The 14964-nt window shown below is 39.5% G+C and overlaps 1 protein-coding gene across 3 annotated transcripts in view; it reads right to left on the bottom strand.

Moving 5' to 3' along the window:
* The window catches only part of LOC136427432 (syntaxin-7-like), a 47008-nt gene that overhangs the window by 10978 nt on the left and 21066 nt on the right, over positions 1–14964 (bottom strand). For all 3 annotated transcript variants that reach the window (XM_066416276.1, XM_066416278.1, XM_066416277.1), the window contains one exon: positions 13925–13997. In XM_066416276.1, coding sequence (XP_066272373.1) covers positions 13925–13997 — 73 coding nt within the window. The remainder of the gene's footprint in view (positions 1–13924; positions 13998–14964) is intronic.

The raw sequence follows: 14964 nt of genomic DNA, 5'->3' as shown, positions 1-14964 counted from the left end.
AAATGATTGGAACTAGAGTTCCACGACCACATACCTTCGCCGACTGATGTTAGCCTTATTGGGAAGCATATCATAATTGTTTGCCATTTATTATGCAAATAAGGACCTCATTCTATCAGTTGATCATCTCCTCTACCCAAATAACACATGAGTTGTTCAAAGCATAAAAGTCTTAGCAAATAAAGTTGTACTATTTCCTCATACACAAGAACACGAGATATCGAACCCGGAAGTTCCGCTGTAATACCATAGCAAGCCACTAGGGGGTCCAAAATCTAATCATTTCAAAGTCTCAAAAAGACCTACATGTACCCACATACCAAATATCACGACAATCAATCAAGGCATTTCGAGTTACATGTATGGTGAGACACACAGACACAAGAGTCTGACACGAAGCTGACAAAAACATAACCTTCTCGGCGAAGGTAATTACTAGTTAATAAGGAAGGCTTTGCAAAAGCACACAAGGGCTACATAAGAATTATTTTCTGTCTAAAGACCAAGATTTCAATATTCCCTTATCTTTGAGTTGACCACATTTAACTAAGATATAATGTGAATTTCACAGTCTACATGTAGGTTACATGACATTGTATATTGGTTGTATATTTCTGATTGGGCTAACTTCTTCATCTAAGATGAAATTAAGACATCTTATAGATGCAAACTTTACTGTTAAAGATATCTCATTACATAATTTGTAAAATATACATTTGATGACAGAAGGCTCAACTGTTGATATAAGCTTTAGGATATATTTTTTTGTCTTACTTGTGTATACATGTATCCATAATAGTCCAATGTGACTACATGTACATTGTATGACAAGACACATGATTTTTCTCATTTATCCATATCTCCATCATCATAAGGTACCAGATTTATGACTGCCTGACAGGCATGTTGCAAGCAACCATCAGTGAGACATGTCAAAAACAGGACAGGACAGGCCCTGCATCGTACACAGCTCCACCATCCTTCTTAATCATACATAAAAGTCAACTTATTGGCTTACTGGGGATTAAAAAACCTTCAAAGTTCACGTTTAACATTAACCTTAAGGTCCCTTTGCATTTGAAGTGGACATTTCAGGACAGTAAGCTTCATTTCATTTAGTTCTATACATTGTAGCTGCATGGGCGTGCAAATATGTACAGTACATGACTGTGTACCTTTCCAGCTTCCTCATTTTACATTCATCGAGTTGCCTGCCAGCATGCTTTTGTCAGAGATAAAGTGGTATGAGACAATACAGTTGTAAGGGTTTAGCTGTGCTGTGGCCCATGCAAGAAGGAGATCAAGCAAAGTGTACAACATGCCATACATACTGAAATTGAAAGACACAGATGTTTACCATTCTCTGTATCATGCAGCTGTCTCTTTTTGAAGTTTCCTCAAACGTAAGGCAGGTATTTCAAATATATCTGTCACATGTCAGTACTTAAGGAAACAACAATTAGTCATATGCACTGTGCACATGATTGTGAGGGTCAAACTTGAAAACAGAATTACAATGTACATGTACTATTTGAAGGAAATGCAGGATCAGTGCACTCCTTAGTTTGATAACAGCCTCGTTGCTTTGAGGATTTCACCAAATTGTCGTATTGAAGTCAGCGCTCCTGCCATATGTTGTTTATGTCTTTCCACTTTTAATTGATATTGTGTAGGGGAGAAGTACATGTACATGCAGGCAATCTACTGTACAAATGATGAAGGCTTACTGTGGCAGCTTGGGTGGGCTGCACAGTAGAGATAGTTACAAGAAGGATATATACTTGAATGACACAACAAAAGTACATGCAAGGACAGACTTTCAACTGGCAAAAAATTTTGACGTTCCTGCAAAGACTGGCATGTTGTTCACTGACCTGGGATGAACTGCAAATGCCTTTAATTTTGCCAGGATTTGATTTTGCGGTAGGGAGAAAATGGAGTGTCTGCGGTGGTTTTTAGTTTGCAGCTGAAACAAGTGGGTATGAGGTCAGAAAATTTGTGGTGGTTTTAAGTTCACGGTGAAAAGGTTACCGCAAAATTTGTGAACATTAAACCACTGAAAACACTTTACTATTTACAGAAATACTACGTCAAACATTACGTTAAGGATGTTGTGTGTTTCAATGTGACAAATGTGTTGACCGGATGACAGATAAGCATACAGCTTGGGTCAGCATGAAGTTGAGGCATTGCACACTTCACAAGTCATTATATATCCAGTAAACCCTTGCCAAAGACATCCACAGACATTTTCAATCTACTTATGTCATGCCCTGACACCATATCTACGTACTTAGGCCAATATGTACATGTATGTAGCGCTTTACAAAAGAGAGAATAAAGGATAACTTTTAACGTATATCATGTCAGTACGCCATTTACGTCCATATTCTTGTAGTTTAGTTTTTAGAATAGATTCAGTTTAGTATTTATTGTATTGATTGCTTTGTCATGTCAGGCAAGTGAAGCCAGTCTGAGAGTATTTCACATGATCAGTGACATGAAAAAGCTATGGAAATGTAAAATTTGGATTTTTATCTCATCAAGCAACAAAAGATAACACGTATGATCTTAAAACTATGTAATGTGCAAGACCTGAATCTTGCCAACTATGGTAGATAACTGCCTTGTGTCAGTATAAAAAGTGAATAAAATGCCACACTAGTTGAGTGGGAGTAACAGAGAGTGGAACCAGAGAACACCTTGACTCAATGACTCCCATGCGTTGTGTACGAAGATGCCGTGTGTCTGAGTGTTTCCTTTGACGTGACGAACTCTATATACAAGTACATGTATCTTTATCAGTAACTATAATGTATCCTTTAGGGGTGGGTACCGGTACCGTGTACCGGTACAAAACCGGTATTTCTTAATGGACCTGTCCAAAAAAAACGGTCCGTAAAAAATCAGTGGACCGGCCTATGGACCGATTAGAAAATTCATAGTACCAGGCTACCAGCAGGCGACCACATAACTGGTCTAAGAAAATACAAAACAGCAGATTTAACAAGTCGTTTTTGAAGACGTTAGCTGTGAATCATATCTAGAAACACTTAAAGGATGAGTAAACAGACGGCGAGGAGAGTATAGTTATAATTTTGAGACAAAGTGCAAAGCTAAGAAATTATATCGTTCCAGGCATGACGTTTGGAGACTTTTACGTGTGTCTCGCTCTCCAAAATATGATCATATATAATCAAATATGACTATAATCAGGTACAGGTACAGGTACAGGTCCGGACTTGGACCTGACCCTCTGGACCTGGACCTGGACCGTACCAGAATTTTATGTACAGGTACCCACCCCTAGTATCCTTCCATCTTGACAGAATCCGGTAAAACCACCACCATATTACACTGATATCAACATGTTACAAATGTACATGTAGTACAAAGAAGCCAGCAGGAAACGTCATACCATCTTAAGTTTGTTCCTCTCCTCAAATCCTAAAAATCTAAGTCTGTATAATGCATACACACTCTACTATATGTCCATGGGTCCTTCACAAAACTGACAAGATCACACTATAGCAGCATTACCCAGGCAAGCAATCTCAGCAAAATCGACTGAAGCGATGTTATCGACATATGAGCTGTCCAAGAAAGATCAAAGGTCTGAGGAGAAGTACACTTAGTCTAAAGGTACTTGGCTACAAGGACTGTGGATGATGTATGACTGTGCTGAGAATACTCATAAGGCCAGAGTTTCAACATACATGGCATTGAACTCCGTTAGCCTTCCATTGCTCACTATCACACATCTTGCTGTAGGGCCTCTGTACTAAAGCTTACAGCTCTTTCTCTCCTGGTGAAAGATGCAGTCATCCATGGAAGGTCTCACAATCACATTACAGGTATGCTACTAGTAAATCATTTGTAATGATGACACTGCAGCATACAAAAGATAAGGGCACAGCAAATGTATCACATGAATCATAGTTGAGGCTATTCTAATCGAAATCAATTACATCGGTCCAGAATTTTCCATTCTGATGTCAGTCTAAATTGGATCCACATTCGTGCAGGAGTCAGGACTGAAGTTTGCAACATTCATACAGTCATGTAGTTTCTATATCTCAGAGTAGACATGTACTTGAGTTGCATTTGTATCCAGGGTAGTGGTGTTCATCTAGCATTGTACAGTTGTGGTGTGCATGTACCAATTGCTTCTGATTATAATTACATGGAGTCTCATGATCAGAATAGCTTTCATGGGCTTTGACGGTACATGTACTAGAAATTTGTGGGTGATGATAAAGCTGACATACTTCTCTTGCCAACCAACAACACAGGGCATGAAAAGAAGATACTTTAGGGCTAGCCTTGTTGTATGATATCTACAATACAATTGATAGAGTTACAAATTCATGGAGATACATTTAATTTTGTATGATCAACCAAAATCAACTTTTAAAACGTTTTTGTGGTAAGTTTATGAATGTTAAACATCCAGGTAAGCAAATAGAGTAGTACGATTAAAACTTTACATCTGGATAAATTTCGATAAAAATCGGACGTTTCGGGCGTCCATCCGACTGCCCTTTTTCAACGAGAAGTTATCGAAATTTATCCAGATGTAAAGTTTTAATCGTACTACTCTGTTTTTGTGGTAAGTTCTGACACACCCTAGCTGATGGCACAAGTGTGCTGCCCAAGGCCACCCATGACACAAACAGTCTGTAACATCCAGTTAATGCAGGTCTCCAGGCTATCCCAGCATTCTGTGGGAAAGGAATTACTCCACCAAAGGCAGATTAATGGGCAATGTGGGAGGCCATGTCAATGTACTCTACCAAATATTCATCCATTTTTTTTCAATTTCATTTTGAAAGTGCATCAAAACTCCAAATGGAAGAAGGATAAAGGATTGATTACTACTTTTACTGAATTTTACTTTTAATTCATTTGGTCAATCTACTTAGAGGAAATACATTTTTCCGTATCACCTATTATATTCATCTTTGAAATACAGTACATGTAAGTGCAGTGGTGCTGTGTTCATATCATCTACGGATTATATTTAAGCATTGCACTCACACTTGTGGGTTCTGAGTGTACATCTAAGTAGCAAACCATAATTTACCGACAACTAAATGCAAATTATAGTATTTCCAGGTACTATAGATGATTCCATTCTTAACATTGATGAATGGGTAGTCTGGAATTATTATCATTGTTAAGCAAAAATGCTTTAAGTTGAAAAACTGTGTATGGTAGAAAATGGAGAATCCTGATTGTTTGACATAACCTTACATTTTAAAATAAAAGCCCTAAGTTGAGCCCCTGGTTAGAATGAAAAATAGCCTTTGATCACTTTTCACTTCAATTCAGTTCTACTTTCTAATCCACCCAGAGGAAAACAACATGCTGCCTTTAGGCAGACTTCAACCCATCCTTTGGGGCAACTCAAGGCCATTGTAGTCAATATTTCTAAATTAAAAGATATAGGAAACAAAAATTGTGATCAAGGTAGCTTTGATGTAAGGGTCTAGAAAGTAAAATCAATTGATTATGTGACATGGATACTTCTGTTTAAGCCTTGGCCAGGTCGGGTAATAATTGAGGTAGAAAATGGAGGTCATTTATCAGACTTGGCAACTTCTCGTCACGGGTCACTTCAATCACCTCTCCATCCTGTGTGATGTCTTTAGAGGCTTCATTTAGAAATCCCTCCCACAAAAAGGTTAGTGATTACAGTGAAATAGGAAATCCTTCCAGAAAGAGTCATCAGTCACATAGGGCAGTCTGCAGATCAGCTGGACTCCCCTTTCCTATATACAGCCAAGGATTCCAAAGCACTTCAGTAGTGCATTGGAAATTATACAAAACGTTATCTGAATCTGCAAAAATACAGGTTATTTTATTTTAGTGAAGGGGTGGGTTTAGATATTGCTGCTGAATATAAATATATGCAATATCAAAGTCAGAGAACACAATCACAAACTTTTAAACTCTATGTAGCAAATGATATGTCAGGAACGATATACAAGTCATGTACCATCTAAGAGTCCTCAACATTCCAACTATGACTATACAATGATTTCCCTATTTGATTTCATGCTTATTGCATGTTGTTAAGACATGTCATCATCCTTCATGTTAATCATATAGAGCCACATGCGCCTTCGGCTGAAAAGTTTACAATAGATTTCAGAGAAAACATCAGGCTTGTCCTGATAAGCAGTGAAATGTGGTGACCTAAAACTGAAAAGAAGGAAAGCACAGCAGTAGATATTCTAAATCTGATTAGAAATGATCACTCAAGGCATCCATTAACACAGGGCTGGTCTTATACACTTTGGATAAGTAGGTCAAACAGGTCATATATCTTGGAGGCAAATCTAGCCTGGAAAAGTGCCACAACAGTGGGTGAGTCTTTTTGTATGGCTGATCGTAGCTCCAGGGTCAGGTCTGCTGTTCCTTCAGAGGATTCTGAAGAAGGATTAGCTCCAGGTCAAGAAATATTCACATACATGTACATCAGGTAGCCACGATCATTAGAAAAGTATAGGTTTATCCCTGGCAAGAAATACCACCCCCCTTAAGAGTTCTCTACTAGTTAGGGTCAGAGCAAAAGGGCAAAGTTGCTGATCTCCTTAGTTTCTATAAGCACATTATGAGTGACTAGGATTGTGAAGTTGCTCTGTTCTCAATTGGCATGAATATTATTCATGAGGTAAAAGAAAGTTTATAATCAAATATGCTACTGAAAGTTAGGGTAGCAGTAAGAAAGAATGGAGTCTGACAGAATAAGGTGCATGAACTCTCCTTGCCCGATGAGATTTTGAATAGCGTATACGAAGCATTAACGGCTGATTAGGTTAATGTCAATACACATCAAGATGGCCTGGGCTTGAAGGCAGATTTGCCAGGCTAAGCAGGAAATGCGGGATACATGGATTGGTGGCCCACACTCTGGTAATCCTGTCCCTAATACTGAGACAGGGGGATAAAAATCACATTAGTATAGTCTGATTGTTGAGTGACCCAGGATAAAAGGTACGTACATGATTTGATCAAAGGATTCACTGATAACCTGGGGAAGATTACACCTGTCCTGCAGGAAGATTGCTTCCAAAAGCAGGACAAATTTGTGCATAAAGAAGTGATTAGATTATGGTTGGATGAACTCTTGTTGGGGAAAGGTGAACATTGATGCCTTAGAAGGTTTCACTTGGCTTAAAGACTGAATATAGAGCCAAAGTTTTTATCATGATTAACACAGATAGATGACACTGTGGGGGCAATTTTCAACATGGTACAGGTTAACATCTGCATAATAATGTCTGGTGATATTTGATATAGACTTTACAAAATGTCTTTAAACTACAGTATGAAAGAAGACACAAAAGGGCATATCCATTGCAGCATAGGCATTCAAGTTTAGGAGATGTTTCACTTTTCAATATACAGTCAAACCTGTCTATAGCGGTCACTCAAGGGACTGGCCAAAACTGGCCGCTAAGGACAGGTGGCCGCTATGGAGAAAATGTCGATTAATTGACCACGAGTGACACATGTTTTCAGTACCCACTGAGATACATTTATTCACCGTACAGTACACATGTAAAGTTCGATTGTTGTTATTTTACTCCTAGATAGTTAAGAACAAAATATATGTTGCTCAGTTGTCACTTACTGTTCGTTTTCGACCGTTTTCAAACATAAAATCGTGGCGACAATATTCCTTAGTCTCTTGTTGTGTTGGTTCGGTTCCCGCGTGGCTTGTGTTGATCAGCATCTACCATTATGCTAATAGGGTACTCAGAAGAAGGTCGCTCTTTCGAGGGCTTTTTGTATTTTCAGAAAATTGCAACAGCCCAAATTTTACATCATAGTAATATTATCCACATTAATTTTGAAGCTTTTGGTTTAGTAATTATCCTCAGTGATACTTTACAGCAAAATAAATTTAGTATATTATACCTCCGTAACAGTGGTGTCTTCCGATGACCTTTATGCTGCTACCTATCCAGTTTGCTGTTTGTATCAGCGCCATTTTGAAAATTGCGCGAAACACGTTTTGAGCACAATTTGAATCAATTCCCGGTGAAAACGGAAATTGGGCCGGCATTCAAACATTTCGCGAACTTACCGCATCAGGTACATGTGTGGGTTGTATTTTCCAAAAAGCTGCCGTAGTATTTGTCCAGTCGAAATGCACAGAAATGGTCAATTTTACCACGATGTACAAACGCAAGCCATGTAACGTTAAAGAAAATTATACTTGACTTCGCGTCAAACCATGGATTTTCTAACAAAGATAAAACATTCTGGTTTTCTTTATTATGATCCTATCCAGTTGAGTCCACATAAATTTGATAACTGCGTGAAAAAATGAAGATTTTGAACCCGGCGTGCGGTGGCGATGCGGCTTCTACCGGCGCGTCGTGACCGTTATCGGCAGTGTTACTGTACTTGCGGGACCGAAAATCGTCTGGCCGCGACCGCGTTGGACAGGTGGCCGCTATAGCCTAATTCTTAATGCTTATGTCAATGGGAAAAATCCAAGGGACCGACAAAAAGTGACCACTATGGGCAGGTGGCCGCTATGCAAAGGTGACCGCTAATACAGGTTTGACTGTACACATTTCTGGGACTACAAAGTTATCTACCATGCAACACCAACAGTCAAAAGTGATCAGGCCGTGCTACCCATCATCCAAAGCAATCTCATAGATGACACCTCCCTTCTGCTTGACTTTATTGCCTTCCTACCGCCTGGTGAGTGCAATCTTTTTCAGAGCAGAAAAGTCATGTTGTCTGGCAGCATGGCCACAAGATACAATGTATGAACCGCTATTGATATATTGTACCATGATGTTATTTTGACAGTGATCATTCTTAAAATATATATGAAAGAATAGAATTTCATAGCAACTTCTTACACCTTTACGTAATACTGAATTGGATTTGGATGTTACCTGCTGTCAGGAAAAGTGATTCCAGCCATTTCTTTATCTTTAGGGCAGTCTTACCATTTCCATCCCAATACTATATATGGGCTGTACCAGTCCTAATATTCCCCCTCTTTTCAGATCTTTTCTGGTCCCTTTGTATATCTAATTTGAAGTGTGTTTAGATGAAGGCTTTTTGTGTTTCTCAACTATGCAACATCATTTGCAACCTGAGCCACAGCAGCAGCACAAATAAATCAGCACCAAGGACAGTGAAAGGAAATTATGCTCTTCATGTGTTCTCTACACTGTCTGCCCTCCTTTACACTTTCAATTCTTTGAAATACTGCCATCTGGAGCTTTACTTGTATTATGAGACATCTCTACACCAACAGTCAAAAGTGGTCAGGCTGTGCTGCCCATCATTCAAATTGATGTCATAGATGACACCTCCCTTCTGTGTGACTTTAGTCCTTTTATACCTTGTCGAGTGTAATCTCTTCCCGAGCAGAAATGTTGTCTGGCAGCAACACCACAAGAGGTGAACTGCTATCAATACCATGTGCCAGAAAGTTGTTTCAGCAATGATCATTCCTACAAAGAAACCTAGAATATTGAATTTCACAGCAACTTTTTACGACTTTTATGTACACTGAAATGGATTCAATATCACTCGCTGTCTCAGTCAAAAAAAGGGTAGTTTTAACATTTCTTTATTTTAGGGAAGTCTCACAATTTCCATACCATACTATATTTTCTTATGGGGCCTTAAGCAAAATACATTATAGGAGCTTTGAACCTTATAGACACTTTTTACACCTTTCATGTAATACTGCGTTCTCAAGTAATTCAATGTTACCTACTATGTCAACGAAAAAAATTAGTAAATCTAACCATATCCTTATCTGCAGGGCAGTCTTACTATTTCTATCACATAACTATATTATCTCCAGAGGCCTTAAGTAAAAGAAGCACTTGGATTAAATGTAGGGATTCAGTTGATGTGAGTTGGCTGTTCACTCAGGCCAGCTGCAGGGGATGGAACTGACTGATAGACATGTCAGGTGGCCCACAGGATGAGATGAAATTAGTTCACATGATGCCGGGTTGCAGCTAGGATTGATTTTTGAGGTGGGTGGGGGGATTTGGCATGGTGAGGCATGATGGGATGGGATTGAGGAAAATGGCAGGTGATTGGCTAGGTCAAATTGTTGAATCAACCCCTGGTTTAAAGCAGATACAGAGTTAACCACTTGATATATATACAATAATTTGTCTCTTCTGATAAGTGAGGACAAGAAGCTATTTTTCTGCCTGGAGTAATTAGTACATATTTCTGGTAGGAAACAAAACGACCTACTTTGGCCAGATGTTTTATTGTGTAGGGTGGCGGTGAGGTCAGCTGTGTTAGTAGAGATAGCCCTCTGGTTGGGGAGGTAACATGGTCTCAGGTGCAGTTTACTGCTGCATGGGTCATTGCCCTTTGATCTTTATATGTATGAGGGAGTCTCTGAGCTGATCATGTACAGTCCTTCCATTTCAAAATGAAAAGCAGGGGATGTTTATAAAACATTCACTTCTTGCTATCTAGTCAGCTCCTGTTGCTCCAATAGTTCACAATAGGGAGCAAAGACCATCTAGTTTTGTTACCAGTTACTTTGTTTAAAGTATTTTCCTAGTGACCTTGTTTGTCTTGCATTGAATTTGTTCTCAGTGACGCATAGAAGTCATCTTTAAACAATAACAATGCATGTCTAGAACACGACATATCAAAACCAGAAGTTCTGTTGCAGCATGGTATCCAGCTACTAGGGGATCCATTATCAAACTTGACTTTTGTTTTCCCAAACCCTGCCCACTTACCAAATCATGCTGTCCACACACACACATATACAGACAAACACACAAACACAAACAACCAGACAAATGGTACATGTTACCTTCTTGACAACAGTAATAATCATTGAAGAACCAATACACAGACCTGCCTAAAAGTTTACCACGTAAGTTTCCCTTTCATCTGACTTAGGAAGGTGAGAGAAAATGGCAAAAGGACAAGGATGTAGAAAGTTTCACCTTACCCAGCAACCCTCCCTTTCCCTACAACATTTAACCACCGCCTACCACCATGACCTGCCTACAACAGAAGGGGGGCACCAAATTCCAGCAACAACAATTACAAGCATTCTGACCTATGTTCTACTTAATGCAGTGGGACAGGTGCCCAAATTATCCAATTTCCTAAGTGTCAAGTACCTTCTATCAATCACTGCAAATAGGGCAGACTGTTCATTCAGGTCCTCTATGACCTTGAGAGAAGTCATTGTGGAACTGCATTAGCCTCATGATGAATGGTTCAATCCAAGCGTTTGGTATAAACAGGGAACAGGAAGGGATTGTATCCCTCCCCGAAGTTGAGCTCTGCCCATTTTTCAGAGAACATAACTTGAAGAACGTAAGCCTGCTTCAATTTAGGGTGTCTGGATGCTGTTAATAGGACAAACAGTAACTGTCCTCCAATAACTAGTACGTACGCAGATCAAGATTTAGAACCAGGATCCTCTGCAAAGAAAATATGATATAGGTAAAGACATACATGTAAGATTTGGCTGTTCCTGATTTGTTTTCTCTTTTCAACCCTTTCCTGGCCCCGTTGACTATCTAATTTGAAGTATGTTTGATGTAAGATTGACATATTGTGTTACTAAATATGCAACATCATTTGCCTCCTAAGCCACAGCAGAAGCACAAATAAATCAGCACCAAGGACAGTTAAAGGACTTCATGCTCTACATGAGGTCTATATACATTGTTTGCCCTCCTCTACACTTTGAAATGTTAGAGATACTACCATTGGGTACTTTACTTGTATTCTGAGGCACCCCAGTATATCAGGACCTGTTATCATGGTCTGTGCATCTGTACATTGAGTGCATTTCTGTATTCTCTCTTGCTGTGAACCATATCTTATTCACTTCTCCCTGCTGCAAATACAAATTTAGAACCAGATGGCTAGCTCCTCAAGGAGAAGGTTCAAGTTCATCCACCTCTTTGACATGGCATTGGCTAGCCGAGTGGCTATAGGCTAGGAGGCACGAGACCAAGAGGTCACAGGTTCGATTCCTGGCGTTCCTGGCTAGACGTTGTGTCCTTGGGAAAGGCGCTTTACACAACTTCCTTCACTCCACCCAGGTGTAGAAAAGGGTATCTGACTTTGTTTGGAGAGACAAAAAGCCGTATAAGGAGAGAGTTGGGCTCTGCCTTCAAATACCATGCCACAGACACAGTGAACAACCTTTTTCTTGCTTATTCAGCACATGGACCTCAATACATATATATATAATTCTCATTCTCACAAGATTTACACACACCTTCCCATTAACTTTAGACTGATATGCAGAAGTAGATGCAAGGATTTGACCAATCTGCATGTAATGGTACATGTACATCAAGCTTGGTGCCAGCCAGAATGTAAGGCAATTCAGGTTTGTGTACTTTGGCTATCAGACGTTCACCCTAAATGGGAATGGTAGTTTAAGGGACTACCGTTGGGAACAATATGTCTCCACCGAGGCAACTGGAATGAGCCTGCTGGTAAAATGTAGGTGAGGCCAAAGGTGTGACTGCCGGACGAGGTTCCGACTCCATTATCGGGGCTACCTGAATTGGTTGAGGCCTTAATAACAGTAGCCCTGACACCCGGCGAACCTGCCGGAGGGGGAACACCACTCATGCATAGTCCGAACTAATACATGAGAAAGTAGGACACGGCTGAACTGTGTAGGGTCAGACTTTCCATCACAGGTGAAACCTTCGTACATTAATCAACTTTGCCGAGGTGGCAATATTCCTAAAGGCAGCAGAACTGGATGTCAAAGGGGGCTGCACTAATGCACTGTGTTGCCATATATTGCTGAATGCATCAGACTGCCATCAAGGAGATGCACTTCCTACAGCTTGGAGAAAGTTTGGAAGACTTGTACTTGTAGGAACAGGGTACATTCCTTAGACCCCATTTCCACTAGACGACCATTGCTGAGCTACCACACAGCAACAGAACTTGGATTTGTGTAACCCTTGATTTCATAATTAGAACATGAAAACACACAAAAATAGTTCTTTATCAATTTCTTGAGTGATCTGTCAAATCTGTGGTCGCTCGAGCTCAGGGGTCGCTCAGGGGTCTTTGAGTGGCCACAGCTTCCAGTGGAAAGGGGGTGTCATGATTTTCAAGTTACATGTAAGAGGCCACAGTGAAAAACATAAAACCACCATTAATATTTCAGGATTCATAGTGGTGCATTCAACCAGAAAGCTTTAGATTTACATGCTGTAAACATAAGTTTGACCCCTGCTGTACATGTATGTAGTTGGCTATAGTCTGCTATCATGACAATTTGGATTGACAACACTATTCCTCCACACACAATGTCTTTCCAACAGCTTTCACTTACAATCTTCAAATCCTGCAATAACATGGGAGATGTATGAAGGTGTGCTAACATGATAGCCATGGTTGTAATATAAGACAGGCAGTCAATTTATAATGTGTGTGTGTGTAAGGGGTCACAGTAGTGATCAAGCATGTCTCTTGCTTACAAGCTGAGATATGGGACTGGAACCTACAAGGCTTGATGAGTTTGCTCAAAGGTTGGCGAAAGGTTAGAATGTTCATAAGAAGTTCTGATGGCAAAATTCAATTTTGACAAGAGATGCAGACAACATTATGCAGCACAGATGGAATGAGGGATAGAGAGAGTGAAGACACACAATGAGAGGAAACATTGCATTTAGAAATTTGGGTTACAACATCTGTAGTTTTTATCATTTATCATCCAGCTAACAAATGTAGGCAGGCAAACCTGCTAATGCCCTATTTCCACTAGACAGCAATCTCTGAGCAAACATAACCAAAACTGAATTTTTATAACCCTTGATTTTCATAATAGGAAAGCGATGCTCAATCTAAAAGAAGGATATATAAGACACAGAGTACCCAGTTTGAAATGCCCATCTTTGGTACTCACCTATCATCTCTCCTTGTTCATGTACCAAGGTCCCCAGGTCCCTGAAGACCTCATTGATGTCCAGAATATCAGCCTGAAATAAATATTTTAAAAAACACAAAATTAAGACAAGTCCTACATTAAAATGCATAATTTTCATTGTTTAATATATGACTTATTCATATACATTCTATTCTTTTATAAGACATCAGGCTGGTGTTTGGAATATGCACTTGAGGTAATGGTAACAGTTAAATAAGTAACACTAGTCAGTTCACATCCGGAAAGCCAGTTTCCGGATTTGGAGGCGTCCATCTTGGAAATCCAATTTTCCAACTTTTTTTCTACTGAACATACAGATTAGTTTTACATGTCATTTGAAAGAGCATGATTTCCCTTGCGTTATGGTACCTCTAATTTGGTCATAAGATGTAAAGTTATGAAGATATTCCTTTTTAAAGTTGCCCAACCCATACCTACATTGACTCGGCCTGGCGACTGTACTATTGCCCAGACTTTGCTAAACTGGGGCCACAGGGGGCTAAGAGTGGGCTATCCCAATGAAAATGGGTGATAATTAGTCCTTCCACACTGTTGAAAACACTCGCATAATGAGTTATCACACCTAGCTAGTCAGTGTAATTAGCACTTATTTGACAATTTTCTCCTGAGGTGAACAATCTGATTTGAACAAGAAGCTCCTTGCTCTATCAAACCTCCTTGACTTGACTTTGCCAGATTACACTGCTACAGTATTTCAAACTAATAAGCTATGTTGTCAATTAGCTTGACTTTGTGACATAGGACATCTGGACATCTGCAAAGATGAAAGAAGTATAATGGACCTTGGTTGTATTCATATAAGCTGTGATAAATATGTAAAGATGTAACAGTGTAAAACAATTTTGACCTTTTTTAAAGAGACTGGTGGAAGAAAGCTTGAAGAAACAAATCAAATTCAACTGTAACAGTTCCAATTGTCTTCCCTTGGCCCTCGCAAAAAAAAGAAATGTTAAGAAATCATTGTGAATTTTCATAATTTGTATTTGGGAGATTAAAGA

The sequence above is a fragment of the Branchiostoma lanceolatum genome, chromosome 2, assembly GCF_035083965.1.
Source record: "Branchiostoma lanceolatum isolate klBraLanc5 chromosome 2, klBraLanc5.hap2, whole genome shotgun sequence".
NCBI classification, from domain to species: domain Eukaryota; kingdom Metazoa; phylum Chordata; class Leptocardii; order Amphioxiformes; family Branchiostomatidae; genus Branchiostoma; species Branchiostoma lanceolatum.
This window is presented reverse-complemented; position numbering and strand designations above follow the sequence as displayed.